This window comes from Sprattus sprattus (genome assembly GCF_963457725.1).
Source record: "Sprattus sprattus genome assembly, chromosome: 17".
NCBI classification, from domain to species: Eukaryota; Metazoa; Chordata; class Actinopteri; order Clupeiformes; family Clupeidae; genus Sprattus; species Sprattus sprattus.
The window spans coordinates 15,489,801-15,509,340 of NC_137915.1; the positions used below are offsets into that span (position 1 = coordinate 15,489,801).

At 41.9% G+C, this 19,540-nt stretch overlaps 1 protein-coding gene across 1 annotated transcript; it reads left to right on the forward strand.

Moving 5' to 3' along the window:
* Positions 1-515: 515 nt before the first annotated feature.
* On the forward strand, positions 516-18,851 carry tmprss7 (transmembrane serine protease 7; the record flags this gene model as incomplete). Its single annotated transcript, XM_080855462.1, has 17 exons — positions 516-584; positions 1,483-1,684; positions 2,650-2,780; positions 2,896-2,963; positions 3,236-3,429; positions 5,076-5,304; positions 5,741-5,865; positions 6,059-6,171; positions 6,718-6,824; positions 7,315-7,451; positions 8,488-8,595; positions 8,980-9,087; positions 10,228-10,344; positions 11,930-12,176; positions 13,116-13,384; positions 17,957-18,093; positions 18,690-18,851. The coding sequence occupies 17 exons, from the start codon at positions 516-518 to the stop codon at positions 18,849-18,851; spliced, it is 2,523 nt and encodes an 840-aa protein (XP_080711588.1).
* Positions 18,852-19,540: the final 689 nt, after the last annotated feature.

A 19,540-nucleotide genomic window follows, 5' to 3' on the forward strand; every position in this document is an offset into this window, starting at 1 on the left:
TATGAGCTTTAGGATGACCAGATCAGTTGTTCTGCACACTAACACTTCACGTTATGTAAATAAACTCATGTACAAATGTTAGTTGCCGATGTGTTCTCTTCATTTGACTGACCGACCACGGGAAGAATAGGTAAAGCCTATGGCGTCTAAACGTGCTCAGATGAGTGTATCCAAGATATTTTTAAGTGTTTTTTTATTAAGGCTATTGTGTCATATCATCACCCTTGTATTGCCTGTGTGTTAAGCCATACTTAATCCCTGGGAAAATACTGCGAACAGGGCTGATGTTTCCCCTGCTCACCTGAGCGGATACAGTTACATCCTTCTGGTGTCGCAAAAAGAGCACCACAATTTTACCGGTGCGGAAGCCTACAACTTCATTGATGGATCGGTCGTTGTATTTTTTTCAGGGGGAAACCTTTATCGATCTTCACTTAAAATATGTAAATGGAAGTTTTCAAAGCTCTTGAAACCCAGCATTTGGTGAAGGGTGATTTAAGTAATGTTTTTGTGCCATGGAGTCCGAGCGCGAAGACAGCGAGCAGAAGGGCGCAGACGATGCGCCTCAAGGCGATATCGCAAGTGTAAGTCATGTCAATTTGATCAGTAATCGCATACATAAGGATGAAGTTGTTGAATGACTAAGGTTACCCTAATTACCGAATGAAACCCTAATTCGTGTTGCCAAACGGCTACTGTGTTGTGTTTTGAAGCTTGTGTACCTTTCACATCGGGTTGATGGATGTGTTCTAACATGCAACATTTACGTTGTCATATGATGGTAATTTTTATCTGACAACTTCAGAGACACGATAGTTTATGCACAAAGTAGACTACGTATGGCGTGGTTATATAGAAGCGGAGGGATGGGATGACTATATATGAATAATGAATGTCAATAGAAACACAATGCGCCTCCAACACTGCGGGAGTTAAGGAGCTGGCAACAGTATTGTCAAGCTGAACTTGTGACATTTGACCCCTCTTAAAAACACAACACGCCGAACTACAGTGACCAGACATAAACTGCACTGACGTTAAACTGGACACCCACAATTTTATTGAGCTGTAAAACAATAATCACTTATCACATTTCTGGGGGGGAAAGTGACAGTCACAGTCGACACTGTCAAGTTATGCATGGAAGTCATTAATACCCAAAAGAGAACATTTGCAGGTTTTTGAGGTGGTGTAAAATTGTCGTGAGCTCTGTTTTTGATCTCGTTGGATGAGGCAATGGAATGTAATACAATGCCGCTATGATATGTGAGCAGATAACAAAATACAATACAGCAGTCTTTAATTTGCAACCTCTGACTTAATGAGGTCAGTTTATTCAGTAGATGACTTTACAAATAGTCTCTTGAATTGTCCTTGGTAAAATGCCACCAACCATCACAAATCTGTGACTAGGCTACAACTCACTTTCTTGCAAATGAGCTACCGAAATACAGTGCAACTATTTTGCCCCATGGTTATCAGATTGCTGATGTGTCAGTGGAAGTAGCGACTGTGGATGCCATGCTTCAGAAGCTATGCCGGAGGTACAACAGACTCAGACGGCGGGAGGAGAGGGCGAGGAAGCTCAACTCCATTTGGACCCACCAGAACATGGCCATCATCTTTACATTAGTGGTGTTTGTGGTTGTGGTCATCATGTGGTCTCTCCTGTGGGTTTTCATATGTAAGTACAAACACATAAGCCTACCTTATACCAAACTACATCTCCACTGTTAGGCATATAGTGACACTATACACATACCAATGTTCAAGTCAAGGCACTTAACCTTGAGTCCAAGCCGAGTCTTCAGTCTCCAGTTTTTGAGTCTGAGTCCAAGTCCGAGTTACCAAATAAGAGTCACAGTTGAGTCTCCATTTCCTGAGTCGAGTTTGAGTCATCAGTGAACTATTAGATAGATAACTCAGAATTATGGAAAATGTGTACTTTATTACATAAAGTTCATTCACGTATCTGCTGTTTACCATTGATGTGTGGTGAACATTACACTGCCAAAGCTTGTTTCCCTTGTCAGTTCACATCAATGGCAAATCTGACACACTTTGAAATTATTTTCACAGAAAATTAATATATGTGATTAATGTAGATTAAGTAATCACAAATTGTGTAATTAAACAGATGTTTTTTTAATTGCTTGACAGCTGTAGTGTAATTACAGTTATCAATTTGTATTCATTATTATGGCCAATTTTAAAAAATCTAATTTAAAGTCAGCCTTAGTCTCCAACACCCAAGTGCAGTCAATGCTTGAATCTGAAACCAAGTCGGAGTCATCGGTGCTCAAGTCCAAGTGGAGTCACAAGTCCTGAGGTCACGTACCACAACAGTGACACATATTTCATAGATTAATATGTGATGGTAATATAGACCACTGTTATATCACTGTTCTCTTCATATTTTCACAGATAATAATTATGTAAATATTTGTGAAAATGTGGTCTCTGTAGAAAAAAAAAAGACTCACTCCTGTACCATTTTGCTAGTTCTGGAACAATGATGTCCAGTAATTAAAGACAGTAATGCACTTACAATTATGTCAATTATGTGTCCATGATGTAGGGACGAACGAAAGTCTGTCATTTATGTACATATCAGCTTCCTCCTGTATAGCGTTGTTCTGGCCCTCTAAGTTCGCAGGGAGAGCAACAGCGGAGTATATTTTGCTGGAATCTTCCGTGTTGCCAATGTAGAGTTCATCCCAGAGTACCGGCAAGCAGATTCTCATGAGTATGTGTCCATGGCAACCAGGATACAACATGTTGTAAGTGGACGTTAGTTTGACTGACATAAACATTAATTCCATTGAATATGCAGCCTTTTAATGTGTGTCAGCTTCTCTGTCATCAAGCCCTCATCACTGCTCATTTCCTTTAAAGGTCAGCGATGTGTACAAAACATCATCAGTATCCAAACTCTACAGGCACACTTTTATATCAGATCTGAGGTAAGCATCTTTCCACACCTGCGAGACTAGTCAGATCTTGATAAATGAATTAACTCAAAAAGTCTTGCATGCAAAATCAACTTTGTTAAACCAGTAAACCAGCACCAGTAAAAACTCAATCCTCAATAAAATTCCTGTGTTTTCACAAGGGTGAATGCCCAGCACAGAACTATTCAACTGGTTTCACTACAACCAAAAACAGTCTCATTGGTAGTATTTTCATGTCTGTGTTTTTGTGTGAAAGAAATGCTGATGATCTTTTTCTCTGACAGTAACGACAACAAAGGTGGGGTACTAGTGCATTTCTGGATGGTGTTTGTGGTGCCTCAGCTAAAGTCCCCCGCAGTGTGTGAAGAGTGTGTGGGCGCCATCCTCAGAGACTCCGTCTTCACCAGCCTGAAGAACAGGTCCTCTGTGGGCTTCCTGCTGGGCCTCCCAGTGGACATAGACTCCATATTGGTAAATGGTATGTGTGTTTGACTGGGGTGGGTGGGGCATCAGCTGAATTGAAACAATGCGATGGAGTTTACAGTGAAGTTGATATAATTCTGTGTCTAGAATTTCTTTTGTGCGAGAGGGGCAGAAAAGTGGACACCAGGCCCCTACAAACAGTACTGGCAAATAGGGCAAACTGCAGGTTTGGAAATTGCTGACTGATGTCAGAAGGCGGTGTATTGTTGTGACTGCTCTGAGACCAGACATGGTGTTGTATTTTGAGCGTGAGCGCATTGTTTACTTTATTGAGTTAATGATTCCCTTTGAAGATCTGATTGAGGAAGCCTTTGACAGGAAGAAGCTAAAGTATGCAGAGCTGATAATGGAAGCAAGTGAATGTGGTTAGCAAGTGCACAGACGACCAGTGGATGTACGTGTTAGAGGCTTTGTAGCTGAATCAACCAAGTTTCTGTTGGATTTTGGTTTTCAACGGCGTCACTCAAAGTAGCTTTAAAGGAGTTGTTTGAGGCTGCTGGAAAAGCGAGCCAGTTGTTATGGATGAGGTGATCACAGACTACTTGCGGACATGTGAATGGACCTGTATTAATGGATGAAACCTGTTGTTGTAAAATGTTTGGGTACCTAAGGTGACCAGGGTTCGTATCCCATTTCATTTTCTTACCCTAATCTATGTTGTAATCCGCCCCCTCTCTCCTACCTCTGACCCCTTTTCCTTACCCTAATGTTGGTTCGTATCCAATCACCACCCTTATCCCAAACCCGGATCCGTACTTCCAAGGGGGTTACCCCCCAACCCTCCCACCCCTTACCCTGTATAGCCTGTGGCATGCAAAATTAGTTTGATTTTATAATTATACTATTCAGTATATTTTATTAGGCAGTGCGTAGTTCAAACACTGAGATATGCATGTGAAGGCGTTTCGAGGAGTATCTTGAAGTGTATCTGTTGTTGTACCTGGTATGCGTCCCAACCTATCCTGAGTATGGATAGGGATGGTTCTGGGACGCCAGGCACCACTGTTGAGCTTCCTGGAGGTGTTATGGGCCTAATTCAACGAAACATTGACAAAGGAAGGTGCCCACTTGACAACCCTAGTGTAATACTCACAAAGGCATCTTTGTTGTTATTGTGAAGCATTATTAAATATCGTTATGATGGTTGTAGTGCACCCTGTTGTTATAATACGTAGGCTAGATTGTTTGGTTGTCGTGACAGTGAAAGGTTTGGTCACTATGGGAAGTCCCCAACCACTAGCAAAAGGCATTTAACATCTTTTTCTGTGTATAACTATAAAAAGGGTTAGGGTGGTCGTATGTGGACATATTCTGTGTCATGGATTGATTTTGAAAATTCAGAAAATTCCCTCATTCAGTTTAATTATTTCTTTTAATTTCACAGCTGCCATTCGTTCTGAATTCACAGGAACTTCTACTGGTGAGTGCCTTTACAATATGCACGGCAGGACTGAATCACTAATATTTATTTTATGAATCTGTCATATTTATAGCAAATTCGAATCAGTATCAGTGTTACAGAATGGCAGGTAGAACAAAACTGTATCCTTAAAACTGGGCATTCTCAAACCTAGGAGACAAAGTACCTCTCAACAGTCATAAAACGCTTTACCTCTATCACACAACCTCTTCTCCTTCCAGCTTCACAGTGTGCGGATAAGATGTACGCCAGCCTGCCCGAGGTGATGGTCCCCCTTAAAGTGTTCTCCTCCAGGGGGGGCCTGAACTGCCACATCAAGCTCACCTCTGCTCCAGGCACCGTCATACGCCTCACCATCAAGTCTCTCCACATCGAGCCCACTGACTGTGTGAGCGACTCACTCACGGTCTACGACTCCCTGCTGCCCATGAGGGGGAGGGTTCTTCATCGGTGAGTCAAAGTGAGAGTCAAAGCAAGAATTTAAAAAAAAAAGAATTCACCTGAGAATTAGAGTTAGATGTTAGTGGGGAGTGAGAATCAAGCGAGTCGTATGGGAATCAAATTAGAGGCACCTGAGAAGTTAATGGTCCTGGGTTGCTTCTTGAGAATGATGATGATAATAAATATTGTAAGGATATCTACATGCATTTTCTACCTGAGTACAATGATGTAATCACACTGCTGGGACGTGTAAGTCTCTAATGCCTAATAACACATACAACATTAAGGATCATTAAGTTAACAACAGTCATGTCTTTGACAAAAGGGTAATCTCACGCCTTCAGGTTTAAACTCTTGTCATTAAGGGTGCTCTTTAGCTGAAGTGGCTCAGGACAGGTCTGCCTTGTCCTTAGTAAATACTTAATGGATAACTCTTGGCTTGCAGGGCCTGTGAACCAGTGTCTCAGTCTGTGTCTATGGTCTCCACCTCCAACGTTATGCTGCTGTTCTTCAAAATGATACAAGGGACCAAGAGTTTCTTTGGACACTTTGAAGCCGTCAATGAGGAGAGTAAGTGCAACTGACTTATATTGGGAGATGTGTGTGAATGTGTGTGTGTATGGAAGAGTGTGTGTGTGTGCTTTCACACCCTGGAGTGTGACTAGTATCGCGCTACCGAGCTAATGAATGGTAATTAGAAACAGAGAAGGAGAGAATGCACGTATGTGTGTGTCTGACGCACACGTGTGTTTACATCCCATAGAGTGTCTGTACACGATTAAGACCTCAGCAGACGCCGGCTCCAGCGGGCAGTTTACCAGCCCGTTCTACCCCAGCCTCCTGCCCCCACAGTGCTCCTGCACGTGGAGGTTTCAGGTAGCTACCCTCTCCCCGGCCTGTGGGCAAACGTGGACAAGGACAAGTTTTTTTTTTTTACTTTTCCAGCTATGTGTAGCCTGCAAAACGAAGCAGTGTTTCTTAGGAATCAGTGGGCACCAATACCATATATGACTTAATTGTGTTATATTATAACATTACGTAACATAAAAGTATATTATTGTGTATAATGTTCTGTAAGATAAGAACATTATACACAATAATATACTATATGTTATATATAGTATATTATTGTGCATAATGTTACTATACTTCATAAAATTATAGTAACTTATTGTATATAATGTTTCTATCCTACATAACATAGTATATTATTGTATATTATATTCCTATTCTACATAACATATAGTATATTGTTGTTTATTGTGTTCTTATCCTACATAACATATAGTATTTTATTGTGTATTATGTTCCTATCCTACATAATATTATAGTATATTATTGTAAATAATGTTCCAATCCTACATAACATAAAGTTTATTATGGTATATTGTGTTCCTATACTGAAGTGTAGTTGTGTTTCAGGCCCCTCGTGCTGATCTGGGGGTGGCCTTGACCTTTCAGAACTATGTACTGAATCGTAAGGACCTGAATGCTTGTGAACACGGCTGGTGGAAAGTCAATGAAATCATGTGAGTGTTTCTTTATATTTTAGGTTTATATTTATTTAGAATCAGAAAATAATTATTCTGATCCATTAGCTTGCCTGACAACACACTAACTGTAGCAGCCTCTATCGATGGGCAGCTTTTCATTCAACCATTATTTACTATAATTGACGTGGTGCCATTCACAGTTTCCAGAGCATTGATATAGAACAGCGAATAAATATTTTCAGCGGATCTTCTCCATATAGAATTAACGAACACTTGCTAGCCAATCAGAAAAGAGTATTTCTCATCTGCGGGGTGTACATTTTTATAATTTCTTGTATATTTGAGGTATATCATATGCTACAGAAGAGCAATAGCATCAGAAAATCTTCTGCTCAAGTGTAAGTGAATTTATCCATCAGAAAGTGGCACCTTTTGGAATCTATTCTGAGTACCTTTTTGTATTATTCTAAACTTTTTAGTTGTTGAGATGTGTTGTATCTTAAGGTACGGCATTTGTTTTCCTCAGATACTGCGGAAGGTACATTGGCCACTCCACAGTCTTCCGCATATCCGACCGGAATCCTGAGGTGGTGTTCCGCTGCAACTCTCGGACTTCGGAGCCGCCCTTCACAGCTGCCTACAGCAGCTTCAATATCAGCCAACGTATGTGTTAACTACCAGACACACACCCACAGACACACGCACACACACATTACTACATGCTCCTACAACCAGACACACACACCAGCCAACATATGCGTGAACTACCAGACACACACACACACACACACACACACACACACACACACACACACACACACACACACACACACACACACACACACACGCACGCACACACACACACACTAATACATGCTCTTACAGCCAGACACACACCAGCCAACATATGTGTGAACTACCAGACACACACACACACACATCAATGCGTGCTGTTATGACTAGACACACACGACAGTTAAGGTATATGTTAACTATCAGACACACACACATCAATGCGTGCTCTTATGACCAGACACACACACCAGCCAACGTATGTATTAACTTTCAGACACACACACATTAATATGTGCACTTCACCAGACACTTTTACTAACTAATATACTGTCAACAGATGAACAGCTTTATCACAGGCTAACTGACTGATGTCCCCTAATGGGTTAAACATCTTACAACCATTTGGTTTCAGGAAGGTCCCACTGGCAGTATTCATTGTTTTGGTTAAATTAAACATGCTAGATTTAACACAGTGGCAATTTGATACAGTTATTAGAGTAATATAGAGAGCTAATTACCTGAGGCAAAAAGAACTGGAATTTGATTATGAGCAGCTTGTGTGTTCATAGATAATTGGATGCCAAGATTACACACAAAACTCCTAATACACAGAGATTTTTGAGAGTGTGTTTGAGATGAAGAACATTAGTTTCCAGAATTGATTCTAAGTAGAAATGAGTAAATAACCTAATACACCATGTTTAAAAAATAAGAAGACATATTTCTATATTGAAAATTTAAGAAAGTAAGATATTTCTTTATTAAAGGAGGTAATATAGATCAGGATTGAAATAATAAGTCGATATTTCATTGAAGAAACTACAGTGCGTTAGGAATCACTATGATAATGAGTCTCCCTCTCTCTCTCTCTCTCTCTCTCTCTCTCTCTCTCTCTCTCTCCCAGCCTGTCCTGCTGGGCATTTTCTCTGCTCCACTGGCCTCTGTGTGGACAAGAGCCAGCGCTGTGATGGGCTTGACGACTGTCAGGACGAGAGTGATGAGGTCTTCTGTTGTACGTGCATTAGCTTAAGGTTTACTCAGACTAAATCAGCACTTTTGATTAGACACAGCATCGCAGCAGTAGTCTGACTTATTATACGGCTCTTCAGAATGCTCCAAAAAGTTCTGTTGATTTGAATGGGTTATGCAACACCGGACTGCTCGAGGTTCTGCTCAAGGTTTCTTCCTGTTAAAAGGCATATTCTCCTTTCCACCATAGCCGTTGCTTGCTCTAAGGGGGGGGCACGCTTCAGGCTCTATAAAGGGCTTTGTCACCCGGTCTATTGTTAATGGAGTAAGATAAATCAATACATTTAAATGTATTTTCTTTGGACTTGTAGAGTGTGATGGACAGTGAGTTAGTGAGTGAAAAGTGATGTTGTGCTTTACCTTCCAGCAAGTCCCACTAAGAACTGTGGAGGCAGCAGCCCTCTCCACCCCATCTATGTGTGTAATGGTGAGAGCGACTGCTCCAATGGGCGAGATGAAAGCAACTGCACTAGAGGTGTGTGTCATCTCAGGACTGCTTAATGCTTTCTCTGTCTCCCTCGCTATATCTCAACCCCTGTCTCTCTCTCTATATCTCTCACTCTATCTCAACCTCTCTCTGTCTCCTTCAGTATATCTCAACCCCTCTCTGTCTCTCTGTCTCTCTCACTATATCTCAACCTCTCTCTGTCTCTCTGTCTCCTTCACTATATCTCAACCCCTCTCTGCCTCTCTGTCTCTCGGTATATCTCAACCTCTCTCTGTCTCTCTATCTCTCTCACTATATCTCAACCTCTCTCTGTCTCTCTCACTATATCTCAACCTCTCTCTGTCTCTCTGTCTCTCTCATTATATCTCAACCTCTCTCTGTCTCTCTCACTATATCTCAACCTCTCTCTGTCTCTCTGTCTCTCTCACTATATCTCAACCCCTCTCTGTCTCTCTGCCTATATCTCAACCCCTCTCTGTCTCTCTCCCTATATCTCAACCCCTGTCTATCTCTCTGTCTCTCTCACTCTATCTCAACCTCTCTCTGTCTCCTTCGCTATATCTCAACCCCTGTCTATCTCTCTGTCTCTCTCACTATATCTCAACCCCTCTCTGTCTCTCTGTCTCTCTCACTATATCTCAACCCCTCTCTGTCTCTCTGTCTCTCTCACTATATCTCAACCCCTCTCTGTCTCTCTCCCTATATCTCAACCCCTGTCTATCTCTCTGTCTCTCTCCCTATATCTCAACCCCTGTCTATCTCTCTGTCTCTCTCACTCTATCTCAACCCCTCTCTGTCTCTCTGTCTCTCTCACTATATCTCAACCCCTCTCTGTCTCTCTGTCTCTCTCACTATATCTCAACCCCTCTCTGTCTCTCTCCCTATATCTCAACCCCTGTCTATCTCTCTGTCTCTCTCCCTATATCTCAACCTCTCTCTGTCTCTTTCGCTGTGCCTCTATTACTATGTACTCTCTCTTTTATTATTTTGTGTTTTGTGCCAGAATGCCACATTTTCTGAATGATTTAAGATCAAACTGAGTAAAAAGGGTTGACTGTTTAGAGTCAGAGTTTTCATAATACATTTTACAGAGGACAATCAGCTACATCCACGTTTCGTAAGTAAATAGTTGTAAATTAATTTGAGTTTGTAATTGTGTTCCTTTAGAGACCCGCTGCTCTGACATCAGCTACAGGTGTGAGAGTGGCATCTGCATCATGAAAAGAAACGCCAAGTGTGACGGAGTCCCCGACTGCCTGGACCGCAGCGATGAGAAGGACTGTGGTCAGTATACATCAGTGACTGTACCGCACATGGACAGCATGGCGTCATGCTTTTCCGTTACACAACAATTAAGCCAATGTTCAAATTGCAGCCAGATGCTCCACAGTAAGTGCTTTTTGCAGCCACAGTATGGGTAGAGAACATAGGATTGGTCATGGTCGCCCAAAATTGACCCATCTTTGGTTAAATCATCCTCCATTTTTTTTAGTTGCTCATGGTTGCTTCACATCTGTAATGAGTGTGCCCTGTCCTTGTCCGGGCTTTCTTTTTTGGGGGGGGGGGGGGGGGGATACACAATAAACACAGCTGGATATACCCATGAAATAGCCCTAAACTAATCACAATACAGCCAAGTCATCCCTTAATGACTACACTCTTAACTGTATCACAGCTGCTGCAACTACAGTGGTGAGTTTCAGCAGCTCCACATGTCAGTTATGTCACTTCCTCTGTCTGAAGAAGTCATCGCTAGCTGTTCCAATGTGACAGTGACTGCACTGTTTTGCAACAGCTTTGATTAAACAATATGTCCTTAATAAAAACCAAGTCTGAACCACACATACAGACACACACACGCACATATAAATATGCATATGCATATGCACAAACTGACATTTTCATGTAGTTCACCTAGAACAACTCACTCCATTGTCACTACCACAAACACCAATGATGGCAACCAGTCTTTATCAAACTCTGTCCTAAAAAAGAAATCTGGGTCACAGGCATCGATGCATATCACCTAAATTCCATGCACAGCCCCAGCTGGATTTTCCTGTCAATTAACCCTCATTATACCCCAATTATATCGTTTGTTTAAGTCTATGACCCATAGCCATTTTACTGGGTCCCACCTGAACCATACTGTTTTTATTGAACCCAAAAGCCACACAGCAAAAGACTCGACCTTGAGGTGAACCTGTACTTTTGTAAACATGTTATTTTACCGTCTCCTTAATTAACCGGGCAGTAATTGCTGCGGTGCCCTGTTGCCCTGGCAGTAATTGCCATCTTTGTTTGGGGTGATTTTCTGTAAGGGCGCTGAGAACAAGCCTGGCCTTTGATCACTTCTGTGACTCACACACACACTCTCTCACACACACACACACACACACACACACACACACACACACACACACACACACACACACAAACACACACCTTTTACTGTCGGTGACTGTGGACTCATCGAGTGTGGCCCTGTCCATCATAACCATGATCTAGAACCATTACTGCACCAAACACTGAAAGGCATTTAAAGTCAATCACACTCATATAAATAGACAATTGGTGCGTACGAGAGAGAGGGTTGCTGCCTTGTTGACTTGTGTCATAATATAATCTGGGCTGTTATCCATTTTGTATGTATTCATTTTTCTATGTGATGATGTTCAGGAACTGTCTGAGCTTGCGAAGATGATGTCAGTATTTGTTTATATGGATTTAATGTATAACTTTTGATGATTACAGTTATTACAATTAAGACATATCTAAAGCTAGATACGTTGAAACTATATTAAAATATTTTGTATTTCAAGGCATGGCATGGATGCCGCTATAACATGTTGTATTTCACACTTTACAGCATGTGGTCGGCCATCTCTGGTAAAAAGAGTGGTAGACACAGCTTCTATTCCCGCTGATGTGGGTGGAGTTTATGGACCGGATCACATGATTGGTAGGAATGTTGAGGGCCGTGTTGTAGGAGGGGTCAATGCGATGGAGGGGGAGTGGCCATGGCAGGTCAGCCTCCTCTTCTCTGGACACCTGTACTGCGGAGCCTCTGTCATTTCCTCTGATTGGCTACTGTCAGCGGCGCACTGCTTCAGCAGGTGAGTTTGAGTGTAACCCAAGGGTGAGCTTTAAAGGTGCAGTCCACATTTCTAATCCAATATACTATTTTGCCTTTGTGCTTTCTCCAGGGGGGGGGGGATTCAGTAAATTGCTCCTCTAGCTGTCCATTCAGTGTTTGAAAAAAAACTGATGCATTGAAGAAAGCTTTCATACTTTCAAAACTTTCCAGCACAAATGTTGATATCTGTAGCATAACATACTGGCCCCTAATTCCATTGCCTGGCAATGAGCAATGAGCAGAGTCCATTTTGTGTGAGCAAAAGCTATTGTGTTGCATGTGGGAGCACCTATGTTTGTCCTCATGGTATTAAAATAGCTCATGATTTTGCCAAGTTATTTTTGTTAAATTAGCTTCAGTTCATGCGCGGCAGACTTTACTTGTTGCGAGGAGCCCATCAACGAAATTAGGGTCCAGCATGTTTTAAGATGCCCAAATAACATCATATAAGGAATAACAAGTACTGCAAGTCTACGTCTGAGAAATGATAAGTGAGTATGGTAAAAGGTGTGACAGATTGCTACATGTAAATGCTATCATTCTGTTTTTAAAGATGAGTGTGATATCCATTTAGAATATCATATCTTATACAGTGTTGATGTAAGCCACAAACATGGGCTTTTGATTTGAGCTTTTATTTGAGTTACACCATCACTTTTGATACCTTAGGCTATAAATGATCCTATTTACATGGCCTTTTATTTTAACTTCCTGTTACCATCATGCAAAGGGTGGGATCACTTCCATCTCATCCATGACCTAGAACTTCTGACCTCCAACCTTGGCAGGCTGTCAGTCTGCTTTGGACAAATAAGTCAATGAGTCCATTTGAATAAAACATTAGCTTATAAATGCCATCATGAAAGGGGAGGGGACATTTACATCTAATTCATGACCTCTGACCTTTTGACTCCTACAGGCTCTCGGACCCACGCCAGTGGGCCGCCCACATGGGCATGCTCACCCAGGGCAGTGCCAAGCACGTGGCGGACGTTCGTCGCATCGTGGTGCACGAGTACTACAACGCACGTAACTTCGACTACGACATCGCCCTGCTGCAGCTACGTAAGCCATGGCCCCCGTCCCTCGGCTCCCTCATCCAGCCCGCCTGCCTCCCAGCCCCCTCCCAGGCCATCAGTGAGCACCACCGCTGCTGGGTCACCGGCTGGGGCTACCGCTCGGAGCAAGGTCAGCGCTCGCACTTATATTTATATTTAGTAATTTAATCACTTACATTTATATTCACATTTAATCATTTACGTTTGTATTTACATTTAGTTATTTAATCATGTATATTCATATTCAAATTTAATCATTGAATCATTTACATTAAGTCATTTGGCAGATTTTTTATGCAAAGTAAAGGTACAATGGCAGCAAATTTCAGGTCAGGGTGAAAATACATAATAGATTAAATGATGCAAAAAGCAGCTTTTTTCCCCATAATTAATATGGAATAATAAATAATTGAACAACTTCCTTTTTTAATGTATGTGGAGTAATGTATTTTAATTCAAGAATAAGTGATCACTTACTTAATTTGCTTCTTTAACTTTTACTCAGAAGCAAATTGAGTAAGCACATTCTCAGTATGGTTTCTTTCTTATGATAGTGTTTCGAAAATCACTTTTAGAAACTCCCTTTGTCAGAGAGTCAGGTGAGGTGCCACCAATCCAAAGCAGAATCGAAAATAAATGTGTCATTTTAGAAATAACATGCCAAAAATCCCCTCGTTGGCTGAGTGACTATTGTTACTGGTGTATGTGTGTGTGTGGGTGTGTATGTTCCATGTGTGTGCGTGAATCAAGGCTTTGAACCGGTTCACGGAACGAAAACGAAAACCAGAAACATTTGATGTTTTGCTAGGAACAGAAACGAAACCAGAAACTTAAAAAAAAATTATGTTCCGGATCAGAATCGTTTACCTAAAATAATGGTAACCGGTTAATAACGTTATTTTTTCGCTCTTTCACAAGATTCCTAAATGCAATATGATTGGTGATGGCAGTAGACTACCTTGCTATTGCCCAGCATAACCGACCCTAGTTTGTTAAGTCTTCATTTAAAACGTAGGCTAATACGGTAGTTCTCATATTTGGAATTTTAACTTTTTTGTTCAGATGGGAAGACATTGCGAGAATCCTATGCGGCAGCATTATTAATTTGACCCCGCGATGAACAAATCCAAATACAACATTGAGGGATGTATGTAGATACCATTGTAGTTTTGTAATATTTGTATTGTCTCTGTTGACAAAAATGCACTGATTGGGCCCTGACGAGGTTTGGCCAAATGCTGTTATCTTTTGTTTGCCCAATAAACAACATAGCATACATTTTCCTTGTCTTAACTTATGTATAATACTCAGGGGCGGATTTACAGGCGGGGCCAGGGGGGCCGAGGCCCCTCCTCTAATTTGATTGGCCCCTGATTGGCCCCTGTTCTGCCAATCACCTGGCGAGAAAACCAAGCGGAAAACCAAGCGGAGAATTAAATGATCACTGCTGCAGTTCCACCTCTAAACTGTTGGTGGCAGTGCGCCGGTTGCGTCAATACAAGTGAATAGAAGAAGAAGCGTTCTGTTCCTGCCGGTTGCTGCGTAGCGCAGCATTTTGTACACGTGCTGTTTTCATGACGAATGCAGCATATAACTCACTCTGGTTGGTTAAAAATACCCATGGGGTGGGTCTTAAGGCTTTGGTGACCACCAAAACGAACTTTGTTTGGCTGAAAATCACGTCAATCAATCAGATAGCCACGCGATATTCTGTGTTTGTTTTCAGTGAATCTCAAATGGTGCACTTCATCAGACATATCGTAGTAGACAGATGAATGGCGAGGTAAGAGAAACAAAATGAAGGTGCATGGTATTTTGAAAGAGGTCGATCATCACCAATAGGCTAATATCATTAGATATGGGCTTGCATTTTCATTAAGCAGCAAAAATTAACCTTCGACATGCAGGGATAGCCTGCTACTGTTGTGTCAACTCGCAAGCGCAAGTTAAAAAGAACAATGCTGCTAATTCTAAATGATTTAGCAAGTAGTCTATGCGATCTCCGAATCACATTTCTCATTCCTAGCTGGATGAGTTTCAAACTTATGTGTATCTATGAATTGCAGTGCATTGCCTAGGCTATTTATTTGTGTACAATGCTCGTCTGAGTCACTTGGGTGTGCTAAGCGTTGAGTCTCGACGGGCCAAGTCATTGGACTTGAATTAATTTGTCAGGCGTTTTAGCGCAAAGCATGGCAATCTGAGAATTCTTCTTTTCTGAAGAGAGAGAGAGAGGTGTATACATGCTTTTTGCCACCTTGTTAGGACTAGCGACTATAAACAAAGCTTAGAAGGAGAAGCTGTTGTGTGTGTGTGTGTGTGAGTGAGTGAGAGAGAGAGAGAGACAGAGAGAGAGAGAGAGAGAGAATATGTTGTTGTACATAGGCCTACAGTTAAAAGATGTTGCTATCTTTTATGTTTTGTGTGTTTTATGTGCCCTTTATGCACACTGAATTAAAACATATATATACTGTATATATTACAATTACTGATTCATGATTTTTTATTTCAGTTTCAAAAGGGATACTGAGTTATTCATTGTTGCTTTTGGATAGTTGACTAGAAGTAGATGTTCTTTACTGTCAGTATGTGTGTATTGCCTTGTCGCAAATTGATGTTTATTTAAGCAGCGTCATCACTGGATATCAGATGGTGATGACACTGTTGGCCCCTGAAGGTTACATTTGGCCCCATTGTGGCCCCTGCTTCAGAAAAATCCTAGAACCGCCACTGATAATACTTACAAAATGTCAGAATTACAGTTGCCTATAGTGCTTTTTTAATGTTTAATGACAGGATAGAGACTTATAAGATTATTTTAAAGTCCTAATGATCAGCCTACTTATTTGTATGTCCCGCAGCTGACATGGAACGCTATTAACCGGTTCAGGAACTTTATTTTTTTGTTCTAACCGGTTCAGGAACGTCAATTTTAGGGTTGGAACGAAAACCGGAAACGTTAAAATACTGTTTCTGTTCGGAACGCCTCAATCGTTTCTGTCTCCTCTGTCTGTCCAATAGTTACAGTATGTGAGGTCACAGCAGCCAGTGCATTTATGACGTTATTTAAACCAAATACACACACACATACACAAGCACACGCACGCACGCGCGCTCACGCGCGGAATAAGTATTGTCTATGGGGGGAGTTCTTTCAGTGTGTGAGTGTGCTGATGGCCTTGGGGTAGAAATTGTTCATGAATCTTGTGGTGTGTGTTTTGATGGACCTGTAGCACTTTCCTGAAGGCATCAGGACAAACAAGTGACGGGTGGTGTAAGATGGGTCTTTTAAGATAGGATGGTTTCCGCAGGCAACGGGAGCTGTGGGCTTCCAGATCTTCCAGGGCAGGCAGATGCATGTTGGTGATCTTTTGGGCAGCTCTGCGTTGATGACTCTCTAAAGTAAAGCCTTCTTGTCAGCCGCAAAACTGTTGCCGTACCAAGACTAGGATCCCATGTGTCAGGACACTCTCAGTGGAGCAGCGTTAGAAACACACATCGGCAGCTGCTGTGGCAGGTTGGCCCTCCTTAGTGCCCTTAGACAGAAAAGTCGCTGTTGTGCTGTTCTTGACTAGAGAGTTTATGTTGGTTGACCATATGAGACTGAAATGTGGGATGCCCACAAACCTGAAACTGGAGACTCTGTCCATTTTGTCCGTTACAGTGGAGGGATGGTGACCTTGTTTCCGCTTGAGGTCAGTGAGGTTAAGTGCCAGGTTTTCCGAGCACCAGCCTGTTCCTCCTCCCTGTAAGCTGACTCATCGCCCTCAATGATCAGCCTTGCCGCTGTCAGGTCGCCTGAGATAACTGCTCCCTTGTGGCTCATCTCTGTCTCAGTGAGAAAGATGACTATACTCTCACGGACAATGGATGAGTGCAGTCCCCTGAGAATCTGAATACGGCTGAATACTGAATACTACAGGGCTTGTCCTCTTGGCAGCTGAAGGGAGAGGTGAATGTGGTGATGTGCTTGCAATCCAGACTTGTGCCTCACTCACACATAAGTTAGGGCATTTAGCATGTCTGTGGAAAAATGCTTGAGATACTGCTTGAGATAACCTGTATTGTGCAATTCCTTCAATAAATAAATTATAAAAAAAAAATAAAAAAAAGATACAGTCTGTGATTCTAATCCAATACACTCTCAGCAAATATTTTTCTCATGGTCCTCTAGCTGTCAGGTCTGCGTGCACTATAGATAAAAAAAACTCTGTGTTCCTACACAGTCCTGGCACTGTTAATGGGAAAGAAAGTGGCTCACATCATAAACAACTCTAGCAAATTAACACATTGCTTCAGGAGCACGGAAAGGAGATGTGTAATTTGAAGGGCTGTTGAGCTCAACAACCTTTTGTCCGAATTTCAGACTGTGGCTTTATTAATGTATGGAGTAGCAAATGTATGGGGTAACGTATTCAATAGAAAATCCGTAAGCCTACAGTCGAAACTTGGGACAGGCAGTACTGCCGACCTGGGATTCAGGAATTTGGTCAAAACATTGTGACACAGTGTGGATGCTTGTACGTCCTGTTCTCAGAGGTGGAAGTTGTAACTCTAGCTCCTTTCTGAACTTCAGCTGAAAGAGTGCTGCATTTAAACCAGGAGAAGGGATGAAAAAAAGTGGCAGAGAAAAAAAAAGCAAAGTAGTGAAAGGACGCATGCAAAAGCGGGCTAACTGAAGCTTGGCCTTTTCCACACCCAGATAAAGTGTTGCCCACCGTGCTGCAGAAGGCCGAAGTTGGCATCCTGAGCCAGAGCGAGTGCAAGAGGAGGTACGGACCGGTGTCGCCCCGGATGCTGTGTGCTGGGGTGCCCTCAGGAGAGCAGGACGCCTGTAGGGTGAGTGAGACCTCAGGATTTACATTTTATCCATCTATCTCACACTTGTATCCAACATAACTCGCTGAGCAGTTAAGGCATACATTTTTATCAGGCTATGTGCTCCCTTGCGAAACAAACCCATTTCCTTGTAGTTGAACTCACCGTCTTGTTCTGCCAGTGAGCTACAGAAGCGCAGTCCTTTAGTGGGCCGTACTGGTTTACTGCCAATAGTTCTTGTATTACTTTTGCTATCTTTCTGTGGCATTTCAGCTTTGATTAGAGATACATACAGCCAGTGCAATGTCCCGTATAAACTAGACAATGATGGCATAAGGAATTTAAATTCGTAAGCATTTTATATACTGGGTGTGTCCACCAAGCTTCACATCCCTAAATTCACTTTTATATTTATTGCTGTGGAGTAGGCTTCACAAGTATCTTAATGTGAATTTAGAATTAAAGCAGCTTAATGTCATGTTAATGAAATTACTTGCTATTGTAACACTCACGTAACACTGCTGCCAGAGCATGATGCTAAACAGAACTAAACTACATGTATTTAAAGTTAATATAATTTCCCTCTTGTCTCTTTATATTGTCTGTGTATCCTTCAGGGAGACTCTGGGGGTCCGCTGGTGTGCCGGTCCCAGGTTGGGGGCCGCTGGTTCCTGACTGGGATCGTGAGCTGGGGCGCGGGCTGTGGCCGCCCCAACCTGCCGGGCGTCTACACCAGGGTAGCCAAGTTCACAGAGTGGATCAACAGTCACATTCACTGACCTCACAGTCACAGACTTGTCCCAATCAGCCAATCAAAGTTCACCGCTGACTCTACGCCCCTCCAAAATGGCATCCACTGATAATATATGGTCATTAGCCTCTTAAAAGTACCTGTTCATGTGTCGTTTCTTCCTGTTAAGCAGTAAAACATGAACAATAAAGCATATCTTGAGTTACTCCATGGCTTTTCTTCTCTCCTCTTTTGGATGTCAATCACAGCATTCCGTTCATACCAGAACTTTCAAATATAACCCTGAACTGCTGTATCCAATGTCACAGCAAGATTGGATCTGAAATTCAAAGATATCACCTTACAATAGCCTGATAAGAAACCATCTGGCTGACATGGATGAAAAGAATAAATCTGGAAGCAGGTAAATGACCCCTTCTTGACCTTACTGACACAAGCTCTTCTTATGTATCATGTAAAAAGAAGCAAAGTTTGGTAATATCAATAAATAAATGCTAATTATTCAATTAAGAAGAAAATTATCGATTTAAACTGAACACATCAAGGACCTTGCAGGCTACACAGGTCAAAACAATTATGTGTCAAGTTCTCTTCAGGGACCTAAGATCCATTGCTTTGTAACATGATAACGGTCGTGGGAGGTTATAATATAAAACAGTTTGACCATTGATGATGTAAGTGTTTCTAGTAAATCGCAACAAAACACACTTTTATCAC